Genomic DNA, 19374 nt, shown 5'->3' with positions numbered 1-19374 from the left:
GCATAGACGGTAGTAAGGCGCGAACACGAAGCGGCCTAATGAGCCTGACAATATGAAGATATCTTGATTCCTAATATTGTGACTTCTCCCCAAGAACGAGGGGGACGGGGATAGCTAGCTAGATATACGCGGCACGCACGTGCCGCGTCAGACTAACTATATCCGGTGCCAAAACGTGTAGGGTTTGATATTCACGTTCCGACACTGGCAACTCTCTAAAAATAGGAAAAATAACGAGCGGCACCGGGTTGATAAAACAAACGGATTGGTGTAGGGAATGGTGCAGTAAACAATACATAAATGCTTTCTGTACATGCGGGAAGAATGAAGCAAAAGAAAATGTGGTTAGACACGAGGATTCGGGACATTATTGGGGATTTGCGAATGCCACCGAATTTGCTTTGATCGCGCGATTTTGCGGTGTCGTGGTAGACCTTTCTACCCAGCCGTCGACAGTGATATGTAGCTTATTCGTATCAACAAGGATCTGCAAAGCGTTGCATGCTTTGTTCTTTGTCATGGCGTCGGCAGGGTTGCTATTGCCATCTATCCATTTGACTTCTGTAATCTCTTGACGCTCGTATGACTGGCGGAGGCACATGAGGTCGATCATGAGCCGCTTTTCTTGCGTCGTACCGAGCTTCACAAGGCAGTCATATAAGCTTTTCGAATCCGTGCAAATCACTAGCGGAAGCGGGTTCTCGAGGTGCAGAATCTGCGTAATCGTTGCCTTGATAGAGGCAGCAAAATCGAAGCCGTTAACCATGGCGTATAGCTCCGAAGCTAGTACGCTACGCGTTATCCGCTTGCACTTGACCGAGGACCAGTGTACAATATTCGCGTTATTTGAAGCGTCAGCGAGTACGATAACGAATCCAATTTGTGACGAGAGGTCTTTATTATTAGCGAATGCCGCATCAACAAAGGCATATAATTTGATGCTGTTGATATCAAGTTTGACAAACTTCAGGCCGCGGGATGGGTTGTCGATTTGCCATTGCAAGCGCCTGTTGAGGAGTTTGATGTCCTCTTTCTGCGGATCTGTACTCTGTGCTGCAAAGGCATAGTCAAATGCGGCTTCCGGTTGCGTCAAGGAAGCGATATAGGCACCGAGCGCTCGTTGAGATACGTACTGCTCTTTTGGCGATACATTCTTGCGGATCTTTCCCCGGGAACTTGTCGTATTAGCATGTTGCTCTTGCACAATTTGTATTAGCCTGCAGGTGCGTTCTTGGTTGAGCAAAATACCCTGGGCTGTCTCCGAGATGAGGCCACCATTGAATTTCAAGGGGTTTGTAGGCGAAAGTCGTTCACGAGGTTTACACTGTATCCTGGCAGCCTTAATTTCCTTCTCTTCGCGATTGGCGAAAGCTTCGTCAGCAAGGATGAGGGTATCGTCAGTTTGCATGCCAACAACACCAAAACCATTACTAGAATTAGTGCAATGCAGGAGGCACGGGTCGTAGGTTGACGTCTCCATTTGCAGTTTCTCTGTATGATGGCTATGGTACGTGTTGAACCAGTGATTGCCTGATTCGGGGATCCCATATAGAGGCTTGACGACTTTTAACAGTGTGCCTGGTGAAAGAAGGATGGCGAGTTCTAGTGGCGGTCGTACGAAGATATCACGGTTAAGATACGTTTGCGATTGAATATACGCTTGAACAACGTCTCGTAGCCATAGGGAGTGAGTAACCATACAGGCAGTCAGGCATAGAATCAGGCGCTGACTACAGCGTTGTATAGTTGGTGATTCAGTCAATATGAAGTCCTTCCCTTCGTCATTGTAAGCCTGCACAACAAGTCGCGATTTTTCAAAGGCCTTGTCGGTGCCAGAATTCTTCATCTCATCCACAAATCGTGAGTTGAAAATACGTTCACCTTTGGGAACTTCATTCTCATGCACGAAGTGGAAGACACCTCTCTCCAATAGGCCATCCACCTCTTGCTTGCGTGAGTCAGTAAATCTTGTTTGTTCCAATACCTCGTCAAAGTCAGCTCGAGGTTGAGTAATCTCCTTATTGTTGATGTATGCTTCGAAATCGTCATCTCGGTATCGAGCGGATGGTTGACGGTTGCGCTGCGGTCGTTGAGAGGGGATTTTGACAGTCGATGGCGGTAGGAGTGCATTTCCTTGTGTTGGGGGTTCAGGTGCGTTATCATGGTCTAGAGTAGTGGCAATATCCTCAGGTGGCATGTCCTCGGCATAGTATGGCTTTACAACGGTTGAGCGGAATTGAGTTGGGCCACTTGGAAGTGCGACTGTGCAGGTCTCGTTATTGACTTCTAATAGTTTGTATGGGCCTTCCCATTTTCCAGCATAGCCGGTATTTCCTTCTCTGAATACAAGGACGTTCGAGTTAAGTGGTAGCGAATGGATCACTATAGTTGACGGGCCGTTACGGGTATTGAGTGCATCTCTTACTTGTCGTTGTGCGTACAATTTTCGTACCTCAGCAGTTGCTTTCTTGAGTGCAGTAGCACGTTGTTCAACTGATATTGCTGGTGCGTCGTTTTGCGTAAGTCGTGGGTAGGCACCAAATACGAGAAGCGTGGGTACGAGGCCATTGGGGCCGGCAGTATCGTTGACAGATTTTACGGCCATTTGTAGCGCCATATCGGGGTGTAGATCTGGCAATTCGTCGGAGATGATGGTATAGGCGCGACGTAGTACGGCGTGGTAGCGTTCAACCATGCCAATTGACCAATGAGCTTCAATAGGAACGCTCTTGACAGTGGTGCCAATAGATGTCGCGAGCTGTGAGAATTCCTTACTCACAAAGTTCTTTCCAGCGTCAGTTGCAATGAGATCTGGTGGTCCTAGGTACGTATCAATCCATGCGGCACGTAGGGCGTCCCATGTTGCGCTTGAAGATATATTAGGTAGCCAACGTGCGGCGTTAAAACGTGTTGCTTCGTCGATAATATGAAGTACAGGTTTACCATCAATATACATAATATCAACAATAATTGAATGGTTAAAATGTATATCGTCTTGCAATGTGAAGCGGAAACGGCCGGGAGATTTACCGTGGATTTGACAATGATGGCAGAATTTGCGAATATGCTCAATTGCTTCACGGTCAGCGTCGTGGCCTGCGCGTTCGATAACGCGGTAGAATCTGTCAGTTGAGGGGTGACCGAATCGGCGGTGTAAGCGCCGTAATTCTGTTTCTGTGAGGAAGCAGGGATTCTCGTCAAGTGATTCCATAAGGCATAATTCGTAGGTCTCCTGCCATATAAGGAATGGGTGGCCGAATCTTCGTATAACCTGGGTAGTCATGTTCTCTTTCGGGCCAATGAGAAGGTCTTTGGTGTTGTCGTAATATACGTTCAGTCTGTCTAGGTCTTTAATAGAGAGTAGGAATGGTGTCATTGTTTCAAGGATATGGAATCGGACTCGGCCAATTGGTGTATCGACGTCGACTGAGCCTTTTGAGCGTACGGGATCGCCTGAGCCGAATTTGATCCCTACTGAATTGACAGTTGATGTGTCCATTACGGCTCCCTTGACAGCTTTCCGATATGCGAGAAATTGACTGTATCCGGCTGTAGAGAAGTCTGCAGCGCCGGTGTCAATGAGAATACCTCGCCATGTTTCTTCGGAGTATCGGCTTGCCGAAACGTAGGTGCTTGTATCAATCGTTTCTTCAACGTCATTCTCTATATTGTCACCATCTTGTGCTTCCTTTGTTGCCAGGGCTTTGACGCAGTGCATGGTCGCTCGATTTGCTAACTCTGTAGTAATTAACTTTCCTAATTCTCCCTTTGGCTTCTCATCAGTAGTGAAGAAAGCGCTGGCAAAATGGGTTGAGGTAGTCTGGAGTGGTGCATTCTTATTGGCTGAATCTTTGGAAGTAATTGAATCCTTGGTCCTTGGAGGTTCGTCATCACTGCTGTCATCCTCGAAATAAGCGCCACTTGATGCTAGTTCTTCAATTGATTCAGGGTCATATTCCCAGCCCTCAATTTCAGCCATAAATTGTTGATAACTCCCAGATCTGTTTTTATTCCATTCACGCTTGTGTGCCTCGCGCTCCTCGTCCGAGTGGTTATATGATAAGTGTCCTGGTTTCTTGCAGATATAACATGTCTTTTTGTCGTTTCTGGGACCTCTGAAGTGACGAGATGGTTTCCGAGTAAAGCGGCTGCGGTTTTGAGGCTGGTATCGTAGATTATTGTTGAAGAAGCGACGTTCTGTCATGTTCGTTCGTGGAACGTCATACGGATCAGTATTATATGTGCCTGCGAAGTGCTGTTGCGCTGCTCGCTTAGTGTCTTCAAATTGGCTGACACTTCCTCGAAGGCTCTGCATGAGACCAGGGATCGTAGATGCGGGATTTCCAGTTGCTGCATGACATGCTGGGTGTGTTCGAGTAGCAGAAATGAGCTTTGCGTGCCAAATAACCTCGTTTCGTAGTTCTGGTCGCAATTTGTGGTAGAGCTTTTGGATATCTCGAAACATCATCTCTAAGCATTCAGTAGTTGATTTTTCAGGGTACTTTACAATTACCGTATAAAGATTTATCGCATCCCAGTCAGTCTGCACTTTTCGTAGGTGCTCGTCGTTTTCGAAGTGGTTTTTGACTGCCACAGCGGGGTCGATTCCCATGCGCTCCCATTGATCTTTCCACGTGTAGTAATAGTCGAGTGCGAGTCCTTTGAGCATAACTGAAAATGCCTGGTTCCGTGCTTCTGCGGTATGTAGACCCATCTGGCGGCAGAGGTCTAAGAAGATATTATGAGCTAGGTCGAATGAGTCTTCATTATCGCCGTACTTGGTGCTATCTGTAGTGTACACCTTCCGAAGTTGTGCGATGCTGTTGACATATAACGGTGCAAATTGTCCTACCTGCGAATACATTCTTTCTTGGTCGCGGATTGCTGGCACATATCCCGTTCCTTGCCATGTTGCCGTTTGGGTAGGTGTCGCTACTTGTACTAGTGGTGCCTGCGGCGCCGGTGGTGTCGGTGTCGGTGGTGCCGTCTCAGCGTGTGGTATCATATCTTGTAGGCCACCTGCGGATGCTCTCATTCTTGTTACCATGCCGTGTAGGTTCGTTGACGGTGGAGAGGGGGTATCTTCTTGCACGAATTGAGCATTATTTTGTATTGTCACATTTGCGGCGTCGTTGATTCTTTTGATTGTGGCAGCGAACTTCAACTGGATAAATGGGGAATTGAAGGTCCCTTTAAGCTGTATGTGTTCAACAACTTCACTTTTAGTCCATTCGTGTGGTTCTGGAAGAGTCAGTGTGTTCGCTAATACTCTTCCTGCGTGTCCACCCTTTGGTACATATATACCATTGGTTCGCAGTACGTCACGTAGTTTTCCAAGGACTGGTACGGTCGCTTTGCAAAGGTTATCTGTAGTCCAGTCTCCAAAATCATCTTTGAAGGTAAACCATAGGTCGTCGTCGTACAGATCGGTGTAGATCTTTGTTCGTGTTATTACGCATGGTTCGATTGTCTTGCGGTCCTTGCCATTCGGATCAAAATCTGTATAATCCGTGGGTGCCATATTGTCGGTTATTCGGTGCGTATATCGGCGCACTGAGAGGGGTATTCGACTCGGGGTCGAAGGTGGTTTCGTACGTAGGTTCGTACGGGTGGATTCGTAAGGTTTATGAGACTCAGCTAAGAGCTCACGAGCAAGAGATTTGGTGCGTATATCGGCGCAGCAGGGTGGTAATCGACGCGAGGTCGAAGGGGGATTCGAATAAGTGAGAATAGGGGTAAGGTCTGATCTGTGGGCCTCACTGATCAGTGTTGGTTTAACTACGGTCCGTATCACGAAGCATAGACGGTAGTAAGGCGCGAACACGAAGCGGCCTAATGAGCCTGACAATATGAAGATATCTTGATTCCTAATATTGTGACTTCTCCCCAAGAACGAGGGGGACGGGGATAGCTAGCTAGATATACGCGGCACGCACGTGCCGCGTCAGACTAACTATATCCGGTGCCAAAACGTGTAGGGTTTGATATTCACGTTCCGACACTAATGTCCATTGGTCCCGTTGGTCCCATTTCCATCGTGATCAGCCTCCGTCACAAACTCATCCTCATATGCCCCCAGCGTCGTGTTATTTCTAACACGATTAAGTTGATCCGCAATATAGCTAGTAAAATTTTCTTCCATGCGATCACTATGCGGTACCGTGCCATTGGTAGACACCGCATCTTCGTTTTCGTCATCGGCTTCGCCTCCATGGATGCTAGCTTCAAAATCACTGCGATTCCCGATTGAGCGGCTAGTCGATGAACGCCGGAGAAAACGGCCGGGCCTGCGATTTCCCTTGGGTGGTCTGTTGGGACGACTGAAGACGTCGTCGAAGTAATGTGCTGCTGCGCTGGTGGGAGTGCGAGGAGTTTGGGGGAGACGGCAGTTCAATCTGTGTCATGTTAGTAAATTATCGTTGCATGTATCTTGATTTTCAAGCATACCCAGTGTCGTGGATGACCTTGGCGAGTAGGCCGGTCCAACCACATTGGTGAGATGCACCTAGACCGCGACCCGTGTCGGCGTCAAAGAACTCATAGAACCACAAGTAATCCCTCCAATGCTCATCGAAGTCGAGCAGATCATTACCGTTGTTAATGGCACGGCGTCCGTCGTAGTCCCTAACATACAAGTGCTGCAGTCGGTGCTGAAGTTCTTCAGCAACATGACCCAAATGCATGTAGTCACCAGAGCCGGTCGGACATTCAATCTTGAAAGAGTCACCGTAAAACATGTAAAATCTCAAGAGGGATTCAATGAGCAAGAAATTGACACAGATCCAGATTGGGCCGCGCCAATTGCTGTTGCCGCCAAATAGTCCACTGTCAGAGTCACCAGGGACGTATCCGACCGTGAACTTCTGACCATTGACATCCATCGAGAATGGGTGTTTCTCATGGTACTTGGACAGGGAGCGAATGCCATGATCTGACAAGAATTCTGTCTCATCAAGCATGCGTTTGAGGATCTTTTCTAGGCGGTCTTTGCTGACAAGAGCGAGAAGCAATCGATCGTCTTTACCGCGATGACTCATACTAGCAATGTTGCGTTCGGCAACATCGTTTTTGTTCTCAATGAACCAGTTAAGGCGCCGCTTGAACGACGGAAAACGGTTGATAATCTCGGGTTCGAGTGTAGAAACTGCATATAGAGGAATTAGACCGACCAGAGATCGAACCGGGAGTTGTTGCGACCAGGGTCCACCGTATGAGATGGAATCGTAGTAAAAACTTGACACAGTCAGTATTTGAAATACTTTACGAGCGAAAGACTGTTTACCTGTCTTCGTCGTTCCATAGAGAAGTCAATCCATCCTGGTTCCTGAATGACATGGCATCAGAGATGAGGATGAAATGTTCGAAGAATTTCGACGCAACTAAATTCGTTAGCAGAGGACCATAAGACACTAAGCATCTGACGTACTATCTTCATAAGTGCGACGGTGCTTTGCAAGTTCAAGAGCAATGTTCAACATGCTGAGACAGTAGAAAGCCATCCAGCCGGTACTATCCGCTTGTTCCAAAACACCTCCTGTGGGCAATGGCTCAGAACGGTTGAACAAGCCAATGTTATCAAGACCCAAGAAACCTCCCTCAAAGACGTTTTTGCCGTCAGCATCCTTGCGGTTTACCCACCAGGTAAAGTTCAACAGTAGCTTCTGGAAGACACGCTCTAAGAAGTCCAGGTCCTGCCGGCCGTACATCTTGCGCTCGATTTTGAACGTTCGGAAGACGGCCCAAGCGTGCACTGGCGGATTGACATCACCAAAGTTCCACTCGTAAGCTGGAAGTTGACCGTTGGGATGCATGTACCATTCTCTCGTAAGCAGGTCAAGTTGCTTCTTAGCGAATTCAGGATCGACCATAGCCAATGGAATACAATGGAAGGCAGTATCCCATGCGGCAAAGAAAGGATATTCCCACGCATCCGGCATAGACAGGATATCATCCAGGTACATATGTCTCCATTGCTGATTGCGAACGTTCTTCCGGCCCGGCGGAGGAGGTATCATGGCAGGGTCACCATTAGCCCATTGATCCCAGATAAAGTGGTAATACTGTTTTGTCCACAACATTCCCGAAAGAGCTTGTCTTTGAATATTTCGGAGATCTTCCGTCATTGGAAGAGGGTTAATACGGTAATAGAAATCGTCCGCTTCCGATCTTCGCTGTTCAATCACATTGTCAAGTTGTTCCTCATTGACATAGTCTTCATTCTTCCTGGAGAATCGGAATCGAACAACAGCGCACTCGCCAGGTGGAACGCCATCGCCCTCGTCAAAAGCGTACCAAGCTGCGAATTTGGTACCCTCGTTGGCCGGGTTGACGGCATCTTGTTCTTCATCAACAATATATCGGTGGAATGCATCCTTGACGTAGGGTTGGTCGTTCTTCGTTCCATACAACGCTTCATTGTTGGTGTCGTTTTCTGTGAAGAGCATGCGGGGTTGAATATCTTCCTCACTTCCGTTGAATGACGGGGAAGGAGATAGAGTGACGTAACGGTCTCCCAAAGCATGGTGCGAAGACTTGACTTTGAGAGGACTCTCCTGTTTAATGATAGGCTTCTTGGACTTGTCCTCCCAGCCCCAGGTCCAGGTGTTTCGGAACCACACCTGTGGCACGATATGCAGAGGTGCCGGTTCCGGGCCTCTGTTGTATGCAATCACTCGGAATGACAGTTCCTCTTCGTCGTCTGCCTCCTTGGCAGTCTCGATGAAAATGTCCCAGTATCGATTTTCGTTGAAAATGCCCGTATCAAGTAGGTGATATTCCCGGTCTTGCTTTCCGCGCCGCGCATTCTCATCAATTAGATCTTGATAGGGGAACCTTTTCTGGGGGTATTTGTACAGATATTTCATGTAGGAGTGCTTGTTGAATTAGCATTAAGGTGCTTGACATAGCGAATCAACTAACTTACCGAGGGCGTATTGTCAAGATGGAAATGGCATTCTTTGATACTCTCACCATGGTTTCCCTGTGGGTTCGAAAGACCGAAAAGTCGTTCCTTGAGGAAGTCGCTGCAAGATTATTAGCACTGCAGATCCTGTCTAAGACGTACCCGGATACTGACTCTTTCTCGTTCCAGAAGGAAAATGCAATGTTGAGCTGACCGTGTGTGTCGCACACTCCGGCTATACCATCCTCACCCCATCGGTAGGCTCTTGAGCGGGAATGATCATGGGAGAAGTCTGGCACACGATTAGCGACACTTGCAACACAAGCACCTCAGTACATACGACTCCATGCATCACCGTTTTCACTGCAACAAAATTAGTTATCTGCTTCATGTCTGAATATAGAATACTTACGAATAATCCTCGCGCACTATATTCGCATTGAGAACAATTAGCGATCAATCTTCCCGCTATCAATTGTATCATCGCCGCCAAATCCAATGACAGGGGTAAAAACGAACCGGTCGCCCATTGTCTCTCGGCAACATAAGGACCCCATTTCTTCCAGTATCGCTTTCGCGCGCGGCCTTCCTGCAGCCTCCTTTCCTCGTCGCAGAGGTACTCGACGTCGTTGACGACGACCATGGTGGGGGATTCAGATCGCGAAGCACGGAGTGCGGAGAACCAGAGATTGGAGAACGGAAGATTTGAAAAGAACAAAACTGCCTGAAAGCAACAGGATCAGTAATCAGATATGGAGCTCTACGTATTATCCCTTCTCCGAGGATAAGTACGTAAAAGAGAAAAGAAAAAAAAAAAAAGAGAGAAAGAAAGCCACAGCTGTCTAGCTTTTATCATGGGAAGCTACGTAAGCCGTTATCGATAACTTTGTCAGCTTCCCTGTTTTCCCTCTTTACGTACATCGGCTTGCCCCAAAGCACCCTTCCGCTGTCCTTGGTCTAGACTGACTGACTATAACGAGAGAGCTCCAAATCGACATGATCCCGCATGTTGTGTGCTCTTTCATTGGATCTCTATTGTGGGACGAGATATCAAAATCTATCAGAACAATACCCCGTTATACTCCAACTCATCTCGCCGCCTCGCGGTGCCTATCAGTCGGAACTTCGTAGTCCCTAGAACTGGCATACTGCGAGGCATTGCGTCCAGGAAAAGAAGCAGATTAGCTCTGAGAGCTGCTTTCATCCAAACTGTCAATTGCAATCTGCCATACGGTACCCGTGTAGGGTCGTAGTACGGAATTCGTGTAGCGTATTGCGCCGGTCTGCGAGGCGACTGTCTTTCTACTTGAAAGGTAGGACTGTTACATGGATTTACTCTTGACGAATATCTCGCGGGCACTGTCCAGTTAAACTACGAGTTCTCCAGCTGCTTTGATGTCCGGGATGTCTCGTAGGCAAGTAGTATATCAACCGAAATCTAATATTTGCATTGTTGATCCAACATCGTCTAAGTGCATCCAACGCTAATCGACCGAACTTTTGTATACAACAGTAACCACTGGCAATCTACTCAAAAACAGCCTCAAAGCTCTCCCGCAAAACTTTCAATCCAGCCTCAATCTGCTCTTCCGTAATATTCAGCGCCGGCACAAATCGTAAGCATCCCTCGCCAGCAGTAATCACCAGCAGACCACGCTGTCGTGCCGCCGTCAACACATCAGTAGCCTTGGAAGCATACTTTTCCGAAAGTTGAACACCTAGAATCAAACCCGCGCCACGAATCTCGGAGATGATGTCTGGGTATTTCTCTTGTAGTTGCTTGAATCCGGCGACGAATTGTGCTGATTTGACTTCTACGCCGTTCCGGAGTTCTGGTGCGGCTAATCGCTGGACGATGTGGTGCGCTACACGGCAAACGAGTGGGTTCCCACCGAATGTGGTGCCGTGATCACCCGTCTTGATGGCTGATGACACTTTGTCGGTGACGATGGTGGCGCCAATAGGGATACCGTTTCCGAGGGCTTTGGCGGTCGTCAGAATATCTGGATGAGCGGGTTGTTTGCTACCGTCTTTGGGAGCAAATGCAGGGTTCGCATGTGCCCAAAGGGTGCCGGTACGAGATAAACCGCACTGAATCTCGTCAAAGATGAGCACGGCACCAACCTGATCACATCGTTCGCGTAGAGCGATCAAAAACTCCGGTGTAGCAACATTGACACCTCCTTCACCCTGAATCGGCTCCACAATGACGCCGCACGTCTTTTCCGTGATGAGAGTCTCTAATTGCTCCACGTCATTGAAGGCGCCGTACTTGAAACCCGGAATCATGGGTGCAAATGGTTGTTGATACTTTGGATTCGGCGTCGCTGACAATGCACCCATAGTCCGTCCATGGAAAGAACCCTGAAAAGAGACAAGCTCAACTTTCTCACCAGAGGCATCAAGCGTCTTTCCGACTTTACGCGCGAATTTGATAGCAGCTTCGTTCGCTTCTGTGCCGGAATTACACACAAATACTTGAGATGCATCACGCATTGCGCCTGATGCGAGGGTCTCATCAATGAGCAACTTGCTCAACGCGCCTGTCCAGGGGTTATGATATAAATTCGAGGCATGAATCAATGTCTCTGATTGCTCGGATATCACTTTTGTGATTTCGGGGTCACAATGACCCAATGCATTCACGGCGATGCCGGCTGTGAGGTCGAGGAATCGTCGATTCTCCATGTCCCATAGATAGACTCCTTGGCCCTTGACGAAGACAGGTGTTGGACGCACATATGTAGGTACCATGTATGGAGTTCGGTCTCGAAGGAAGGCGGCTGTAGCTGAATCTGGGCCGGGATCGGGCGTGGGCAGTGAATTTTCTTTCTACTGAATATTAGACTAACATATACATCAATTATATCAATTGGCGGATACATACCAAAATTCGCGCTTTCTCATCTCGAGGTAAACTGTATACATGCGACGTTGAACTGAAAGAGCGTGCTGCGAAAAGAGGTTGCACAGTTTTGACCGACTGTAGGCGGCGCGCGGCCGCACGAATTGTCATTTTGAATCAGTCTGTACGAATAACAGAAGAAGTCGTAGGAAAAGGACCAGGAAGAGAAATATATAGACCGCAGAAGGTCTCGAGCAGTCAGTGGTGAGTCAATTGGTGATAAATAAATGTCTCTGGTATGACTCGACGGGGACACCGAAAATCGGCCGGGAAGAAGTTCTTATCGATAAGAAATCTACTCAAAAGGCGCGCGACTCTTGCCTTCTCCATCTACACCCACGAGTTTATGCCAACAGCACTATTCTACTTACAAACACTTGAATATTCAATCAATATGAGAACCTCAATCACAATTATTTCTCGGAGGATAGCGCCCATCCACCGACGAGCTTTCCTCTCGTTCCGCCGCTCTCTCACATCCTCATATAACCGCCGAGTAGCCGACGACAAGTCTCCCTTCGCCAGTGGTCCAGCACCACCACGACTCCCCAAGGAAGAGCAAGAAATCTTCGAAAGACTTCAACGAGAATCAACGGGCGCTTTTAGTACTCCAGTACGCACACCTCCGAAGGTGAATCAATCGCCGGATTCCGTCGCCACTACGACTCCTCAAGCGCAAGACGATTCAAGTACACAAACAGATGAAGAGTTGTTTCCGCATCTTAGGCAGACTGTGAAGCCTGAGTTTGAAGGTGATATAAATCCCAAGACTGGGGAAGTTGGAGGACCGAAGAATGAGCCTTTGAGATGGGGTCATGAAGGGGATTGGAGTTATAATGGTCGGGTGACGGATTTTTGATCTTGACAGCGGGAAATCTTCAGTGTTGCTTGAAACTCGTTTATGTACATTATTTTGACAGCTAGCCTCGCCTATAAATACTACATATGAAAATATCTCTTCTTTTCGACAATCAAGGACACGTCTTCTCTCCCGCGATACGTGCGAGAGTCGCCTTCCCAGCTCGACTATCATTCGCACGTCCAAGCTGCTCACTAATCCACGCCCCGATTCGCGACATCTCCTCCAAATCTATACCCGTATGCATTCCTAGCCCATGCAAGGTATGCACCAAATCTTCCGTTGAGACATTACCCGTCGCACCCTTGGAATAAGGACAACCGCCCAGACCACCGACACTACTATCGAAGATTCTGATCCCGTGTTCCAATCCAACAATAGTATTTACAAGTGCTTGGCCATAGGTATCGTGGAAATGAAGCGCAAGATCACTGTTTGCAATACCGGCAGCTGAAAGAGCATGCAAAAGCTCCAATGTGCGCGGCGCAGTACCCATTCCAGTTGTATCAGCTACCGAGACTTCATCGGCTCCCATTTCGAGTAATGTTGCAGTTATTTCGGCTACTTTGCCCGGAGAAACATCCGGTCCTTCGTACGGACAACCCAAAGCAACAGACACATACCCACGTACTCTGATATCCTTTTCCTTGGCCAATGCCACAATCGGTCGTACCCTTTCGATCGACTCGGCAATTGTGCAGTTTGTATTCGCTTTAGAGAAGGATTCTGTTGCTGCAGCAAATAGAGAGATTTCGGTGGTGGTGCTTGCTTTTGCGTCATCCTTGGATCCGGCTGTTGCGCCTTCGGATTCCAGGATCGTGACGAGATTCTCTAGGCCTTTGATGTTGGGGACGAGGTAGTTGTAGGCAATTTGGTTTTGGGATGGAGGTGGTGTTCTAAGCAGATGTTGGAGAATTTCGGACGTGCTTGCCATCTATATCACCATCATTAATACCTCGACACGGTCATCAAGCCCTTGGATACAAACTTACCTGCGGCACCCATTTGGCAGGTACAAAAGATCCAGCTTCGATCGTAGTAACGCCTGTATTTGCAAGTCTCCTAATCAATTCAAGCTTTGTCTCCAAAGATATGGACTTCTTCTCATTCTGGAGTCCATCTCGTGGACCAACTTCGACGATACGGACATGGTCCGTGGTTAACCGAGCTTCAGTCGAGTAGCTGCGAAGAGGGGTCGTTCGAGGATGTGCAGTTCGTAAGGCGGAGGAAACTCGTAGAGATAGCTTGAATTTCTGCATGATCGTCTGTGTTTCTTAGCTGTTGGAGTGAAGGGAAGAGTGAGTGCGGTGTAGCATTCTCGAGGTGCTGAAATGCAGCCGAAGTTTACCCGGGGGCAACTGATGTTAAAATGCGGAGAAGGCTAGCTTCGGCGTTGGCTTATCGGCATCGGAGAGCCCCCGCCTTTAATTTTTACAACACTCCACCATTCTTTTCCATCCTGTATGAACTTCTAGCGCATACGCCCATACGATATATAAAGATAGTACTAGAAATAGAGGATATGAACGACATAGACGATGCCTCGGCAACGCCCCGGCCGCCGATACGGCAGCCAAAGAAAAGATTCGTCGGTAGACGGACAGCAGATGTCCAGGCACAAACCGAGTCTTCGAACACCAACACCAGCATAGAAAAAGGCAAGCTCTACAACTAGTATAAACATAATAACAGGATCTGACAATGTCGCAGCAACCCCCCGCAAACCACCCCGGACCCTGAACCGTATCCCAACCTCCATAACTGAAAACCCAGACATTCTCGCCGCCATCTCCCTCCTCCCCAAGAACTACTCCTTCGAAATCCCGAAAACAATCCATCGAATCCGAACATTAGGCGCAAAAAGAGTTGCCCTCCAATTCCCCGAAGGATTATTACTATTCGCAACCACGATATCAGATATCCTCACCGAATTCTGTGATGGAGTCGAAACTTTGATTATGGGCGATGTTACCTACGGGGCTTGCTGTATAGATGATTACACTGCGCGAGCGCTGGGATGCGATTTATTAGTCCATTATGCGCACAGCTGTTTGATACCCGTGGACGTAACAACTATCAAAACACTGTACATCTTTGTGGACATCAGCATCGACACATCCCATCTCATCGCGACATTAGAACGAAACTTTCAACCAGGCAAAACCATCGCAACAGTCGGCACAATCCAATTCAATGCGACGCTTCACGGTCTGAAACCAGTATTAGAGCGCGCGGGATTCAAAGTCGTCATCCCGCAGATCATGCCCTTATCAAAGGGGGAGATATTAGGTTGCACGTCGCCGCAACTATCGGACAAGGAAATTGATTATTTGTTATATTTGGGTGATGGACGGTTTCATCTTGAATCTGCCATGATCCATAATCCGAAAATACCGGCATATAGGTACGATCCGTACTCGAGAGTGCTTTCGCGCGAGACATACGAGCATGAAGAGATGCATACCCTACGGCGCGACGCAATAAAATCCGCCTCCTCAGCGCGCAAATGGGGCATAATCCTAGGCTCATTAGGTCGTCAGGGAAACCCGCACACAATGTCGCTGATTGAATCACACCTCCGACGCAAAAATATCCCGTTCGTGAATCTATTGTTAAGTGAGATTTTCCCCGGGAAATTGGCTTCGATGCCTGATGTGGAATGTTGGGTGCAAGTGGCTTGTCCGAGGTTGAGTATTGATTGGGGGTATGCGTTTCCCAGGCCGTTGTTGACCCCTTATGAGGCTTTGGTGGCGTTGGGGGGAAGGGAAGGGTGGGATGAAGGGAATGGGGGTGTTTATCCGATGGATTTTTATGGGAAGGATGGTCTTGGGAGGACGAGGGCGGAACAGGTTTCTGTTTAGATGAGCTACTGCATATAGACAACGATACTACGGAATAGAAATAGAGATTCGTATTTGATATTGTGCGTAGGCTAATCATCGCAAACGTTTGCGTGGACGGACTATTTATGATCATCCGTACCATCCGCATTACTATCACCACTACTCCCTCTTAAAGAAAGCATACTCTTATTGCTCGTTTCATCCGTCGTAGTCGTCCGTTCTGCAGCTCGCCACTTTGTGACAGCTTTCTCAACATCATCACACATCTCCCGCGTATCGCGGATAATACCACCTTCGTCCAAATCCCACGGATGAGAGGCCGATCTTGTAGTAGCTGTAGATTCACCAGGCTTGACCATACGGAAGGACGGACCAAACCCTCGTTCGGCCTCGGGAGCGGGGTTAAACATGATGGCATTGGCGAACATGCGGATTAATTCCTTTTCGAGTTGTGAGGAGTTGACTATAGCCTTGGGTGGGATGAGATCGGGGGTCTTGGGGAGCCATGCAGTATTCTTTGATGGTGTGCCTGATGTAGGTAATGGTGATTCACCCTCAGCAGCCGCAGCCTCCGTGGCAGCAGCGACAGCTCTGTTTCCCTGACTGAGTGCTGATCTGATTGATTTCAGGTCTTGTGGTCGATATATCAAGTCTTTATAACCAGGTGCTTCCCTCTCAGTTAGCGGTTTAGCGAATATAGAGGCATGTTTATGAGCAGCAACGTCATTCATAATGGGTGCTCCTGTTCGAGTGAAGTTGCGAGTACAGTATACAAGCTGAGACGACACACTACGAGAGGGCATTGGTTGAATTGTATCAATTTCCAATGTTTCACTGGCGCCTCGCTTCCGTTTTGTCCTTGTCTTGGCTTGCGCTTCTTCTGCAGCACTAACTACTGCTCTGCGTCGAGGGCCAGCCCTCGTCTCCACATCGACGTCCTCCGATACTCCTGCGGGAGTTGGCGGAGCCTCATGCTTAACCTTTCGTTGAGCCGTCGCCAACTCAGTAGCCGATTCTTCATCCCGAGACGCTACTGACCGTGCTCTGCTCCAGGTAGATGCAATACTCCCAGCACGTTTAGTTTCAACAACAGCCGCCAAGTTCTCGGCCCTTGCAGTCGCTGTTTCAGTGTCTGAGGGTACACTTTGCTTTCTCCCACGACCACGCTTCTTCTGCGGAGGCGCTTCCTTGGCAGGAAGCTCTAGTTCGATTGGAGACGGCGCTCTTTCACTAATTGGACTAATATCTTCAGGCTTAGGTCGCGGCGGAGATCCAGGGGTATCCGGAATGTTTATGTGAAGATTCGGAGTACGCTTCCAAGGAGTAAGCGATCCAGCTGTATCCATTGACGGACGGTGCGGCCGTGGTTGCTTGGGATCGGAGAACGATGGAGTTGCTAATGGTGTCGTCTGTGGTTCCATCTGTATTGGAGTCTGCACTGGATGAGGATACTGACCAGGAGTTGCCGGACCCTGGTGCTGCGGTGCAAAGGGTACTTGTCTTCCAGTAGTGTCGGTGTGTGGGAAAAATGTACCCTGCTTAGGCATCAAAGGTTGGTTGTTGTACTGGGGTGCATGAGGTGTCGCCGGAAATACACCTGCTTGAGGATGTGGAGCCCATTGTTGAAATTGCTGTTGGCCTTGTGGCAGCTGTGAGAATGCTGGCGAGCCAACTGGAACAGGGGTTCCTCTACCAAAGGCGGGTACTGGTTGAACCTGTCGTTGGCTTGTCGGTGTCGCGGGTAGACTGGTCCCCTGTTGCGCCTGGAAAGCAAGTGTCGAGCCGGGAGGGAGGTTTGGTTGGTTGCGGTTAGCTGCCGCACCACGAGGTGCAGCTTGTGGCGGTAATCGTTGTGGTTGAGGAGGCGGCGGTACTTTGACTTGAATGTTGGATGATAGCTGTGGAATCACCGGTGGATGTGGAGCCAATGGAGTAGGAGGTTTACCATTGACTGCTGGTTTGACAGGAGGTGTCGAAGCGACTGGTATTTGACCTCCAGGTATCGCTTGCTCGGGTGGTAGTTGCTGTGGATGTGGTTGGGAAATCTGTGGAGACTGTGGTGGTAGCTGCTGTGGTGTACCTTCTTTTGGCGCAAGTGCGGCTGGCAGCGATGCTTGTTGCTTACTCGTATCTGGTATAGGCGGTGCAAGATCCGGCTTTGGAATAGGAGTGGCTGCAGGAGGAGGTATAGGTGTCGCTTGTTGCTCTGGAGGTACCGCAGGGTGAGCTTGTGCATCGACTACGCCTTGTGAAGGAACTCTTGGAACTGATAGAGCAGAAGTTTCCACCAATTTAGCATCTTGCTTGACATCCAGATCCATTTTGTCGCTGGCTTGCTCAGCAACAGCCTCTGTCGGGCCTGCTAGAGCTTTCTGCTCAGGCGGAGCAGGGACCGCTAATTCCCGCAATGCATCTTTCTGCAGCCTTTCAATTTCCTGACTTATATCTCTGTATCTCTTCTCTTCATCTCGAATTTCCTTCGTCACTCGATCCTTGTATCGCGCATAAAGCTGCGACACGAGCTCCGGAATAATCGCAATCTGGGACTGCGTAGCAGCAGTGCCGCTAACAATCTTGCGCTTTTTTGGGTTGCCTCCATCCTGCGCCTGACCATTCTTATCCGAAGTATCTTGTATTCCTTCCTGCAACAACGTTGTATAGAGGTCCTCAAGAGCTTGCGGGCTTAACCGATTCGTGTCAAAGGCATCATCTTCCTTGATGAATTGGTTTTTGCGTAGAGTATCTGAGATCGCAGCAAAGTTTGTAGGACGGGAGTTAAGTGACGCAAGGCATTGGAAGAAGAGAAGAGATTCAAAAGGTGTATAAGCTGACAATGGCGGCATCCCCCATTGCAGGTCGGAGTAGCCACTCACAAGGGAGGCCGTATTGATGGGAGCCAGGATGCGAGTATACGGCAGATGCCCTGAATAATGATCTATCAAGTAGATCACGACTTGGTTATAATTGACAGTGTCGGACGTGGGTCGATTTGCATCGGCTTTGCACTAGAAATTGGTGATGTCGGGGCTGGGGGATAGGAGGCCACCAAAGGCTCGCCAACCGTGAAGTTCCGCGCCTTGTCACACAATCACGCGCTCAAGCGATCGACTTCGCAGGAGAATAAAAATCGCAGAAATAATTGAGAGAATTCCTTCGTAGCTGTGATGATCCGAGGTGATTTCGAGACGCGTATGATGACGTTGAGCGTTTACGCGATGAACCTGTGTTGGCTGTATTCGTCTTGGACCTGGAGTGAGTGAGGAAAAATTGCAGGGCGCGACCAGCGAATGATACTTCCAACGTCACGTGACAGATTTGCCCTGTGCCCGGATAGGAGGTCTGTTTCTCGATCTCTCTAAGATATCAGCTGATTTTTCACACATATCTGCTCTATTTAACAAAGGCAATTTTCAAATGATAACAGTAACTGGCTCAAGTCTTACTGCGTGGGACGCATCTGGAGACTGGAAGTCGTGTTGCATCTTCCTGCCTGAGGCCTCCTTTCATGCCTTAAGATCCCGTCAACTAACTTAGTTTAGGGTTGTTTTGCATCCTCACATCAAGTTTTAACATACATTCAAATGATTCAAGGATGTTCAATAAAACAGAACGAGATTGATCATTGCAGCAGGGCAACACATATGAAATTGAAAGCACCATGACGGGGCCTGCTCCACCAGCTCTTAATCTCTGCACGAACCATGACAGATCGATATGTAGGCCTGTTTACTCCGTACTAGCTGCCAAATAAGTGTTTATAGTGGACACCGTGCGTTCCCGCTACCATGTCCACTGTCGAGTTCTGAAGTTGCTATCGAGCTCCACCGGGAATCCACTCAGAATCCCGGCAGTATATACGAAGATG

The 19374-nt window shown here is 48.6% G+C and overlaps 7 protein-coding genes across 7 annotated transcripts, besides 3 other annotated features; 2 read left to right on the top strand and 5 right to left on the bottom strand.

Annotated features, from left to right (window-relative positions):
* Positions 1 to 46: 46 nt before the first annotated feature.
* TSTA_049210 (uncharacterized protein) lies at positions 47 to 5521 on the bottom strand (the record flags this gene model as incomplete). The annotated part of the gene is made up of 1 exon (XM_002485390.1): positions 47 to 5521. The coding sequence occupies one exon, from the start codon at positions 5519 to 5521 to the stop codon at positions 368 to 370; it is 5154 nt and encodes a 1717-aa protein (XP_002485435.1). The 3' UTR covers positions 47 to 367.
* Positions 512 to 3676: a mobile genetic element.
* Positions 2630 to 3166: a mobile genetic element.
* Positions 5522 to 6001: 480 nt separating the features above from the next.
* On the bottom strand, positions 6002 to 9597 carry TSTA_049200 (uncharacterized protein; the record flags this gene model as incomplete). The annotated part of the gene is made up of 9 exons (XM_002485389.1): positions 9422 to 9597; positions 9315 to 9330; positions 9243 to 9265; positions 9077 to 9194; positions 8924 to 9023; positions 7427 to 8873; positions 7283 to 7379; positions 6448 to 7233; positions 6002 to 6395 (listed from the first exon to the last, which is right to left on the bottom strand). The coding sequence occupies exons 1-9, from the start codon at positions 9543 to 9545 to the stop codon at positions 6002 to 6004; spliced, it is 3105 nt and encodes a 1034-aa protein (XP_002485434.1). The 5' UTR covers positions 9546 to 9597.
* A 99-nt stretch (positions 9598 to 9696) lies between these two features.
* Positions 9697 to 9733: a sequence feature (T-rich).
* A 597-nt stretch (positions 9734 to 10330) lies between these two features.
* Positions 10331 to 12013, bottom strand: TSTA_049190 (acetylornithine aminotransferase). The gene is made up of 2 exons (XM_002485388.1): positions 11790 to 12013; positions 10331 to 11734 (listed from the first exon to the last, which is right to left on the bottom strand). The coding sequence occupies exons 1-2, from the start codon at positions 11916 to 11918 to the stop codon at positions 10430 to 10432; spliced, it is 1434 nt and encodes a 477-aa protein (XP_002485433.1). The 5' UTR covers positions 11919 to 12013; the 3' UTR covers positions 10331 to 10429.
* Positions 12014 to 12141: 128 nt separating this feature from the next.
* Positions 12142 to 13972, bottom strand: TSTA_049170 (hydroxymethylglutaryl-CoA lyase). The gene is made up of 2 exons (XM_002485386.1): positions 13659 to 13972; positions 12142 to 13600 (listed from the first exon to the last, which is right to left on the bottom strand). The coding sequence occupies exons 1-2, from the start codon at positions 13923 to 13925 to the stop codon at positions 12779 to 12781; spliced, it is 1089 nt and encodes a 362-aa protein (XP_002485431.1). The 5' UTR covers positions 13926 to 13972; the 3' UTR covers positions 12142 to 12778.
* TSTA_049180 (uncharacterized protein) lies at positions 12202 to 12699 on the top strand (the record flags this gene model as incomplete). The annotated part of the gene is made up of 2 exons (XM_002485387.1): positions 12202 to 12651; positions 12676 to 12699. The coding sequence occupies 2 exons, from the start codon at positions 12202 to 12204 to the stop codon at positions 12697 to 12699; spliced, it is 474 nt and encodes a 157-aa protein (XP_002485432.1).
* A 232-nt stretch (positions 13973 to 14204) lies between the features above and the next one.
* On the top strand, positions 14205 to 15542 carry TSTA_049160 (diphthamide biosynthesis protein, putative; the record flags this gene model as incomplete). Its single annotated transcript, XM_002485385.1, has 2 exons — positions 14205 to 14292; positions 14359 to 15542. 2 exons carry the CDS (start codon positions 14205 to 14207, stop codon positions 15525 to 15527), a joined length of 1257 nt encoding a protein of 418 aa, XP_002485430.1. The 3' UTR covers positions 15528 to 15542.
* A 23-nt stretch (positions 15543 to 15565) lies between these two features.
* TSTA_049150 (uncharacterized protein) lies at positions 15566 to 18504 on the bottom strand (the record flags this gene model as incomplete). The annotated part of the gene is made up of 2 exons (XM_002485384.1): positions 15566 to 18432; positions 18489 to 18504. 2 exons carry the CDS (start codon positions 18502 to 18504, stop codon positions 15629 to 15631), a joined length of 2820 nt encoding a protein of 939 aa, XP_002485429.1. The 3' UTR covers positions 15566 to 15628.
* Between the last annotated feature and the right edge of the window lie 870 nt (positions 18505 to 19374).

Source organism: Talaromyces stipitatus, genomic scaffold (assembly GCF_000003125.1).
Source record: "Talaromyces stipitatus ATCC 10500 scf_1105507295515 genomic scaffold, whole genome shotgun sequence".
Taxonomy (NCBI): Eukaryota; Fungi; Ascomycota; class Eurotiomycetes; order Eurotiales; family Trichocomaceae; genus Talaromyces; species Talaromyces stipitatus.
Note: the sequence above shows the minus strand (reverse complement) of the source record. Positions and strands in the feature narration are given on the sequence as shown.

Excerpts from the sequence above, each read along its gene's own strand:
- TSTA_049170 (XM_002485386.1), bottom strand. The coding sequence starts at position 13,925 with ATGCAGAAATTCAAGCTATCTCTACGAGTTTCCTCCGCCTTACGAACT. Across the intron at positions 13,601-13,658 it reads CTGCCAAATGGGTGCCGCAG|ATGGCAAGCACGTCCGAAAT; the intron begins GTAAGTTTGTAT and ends ATGGTGATATAG.
- TSTA_049190 (XM_002485388.1), bottom strand. The coding sequence starts at position 11,918 with ATGACAATTCGTGCGGCCGCGCGCCGCCTACAGTCGGTCAAAACTGTG. Across the intron at positions 11,735-11,789 it reads ATGAGAAAGCGCGAATTTTG|AAAGAAAATTCACTGCCCAC; the intron begins GTATGTATCCGC and ends AATATTCAGTAG.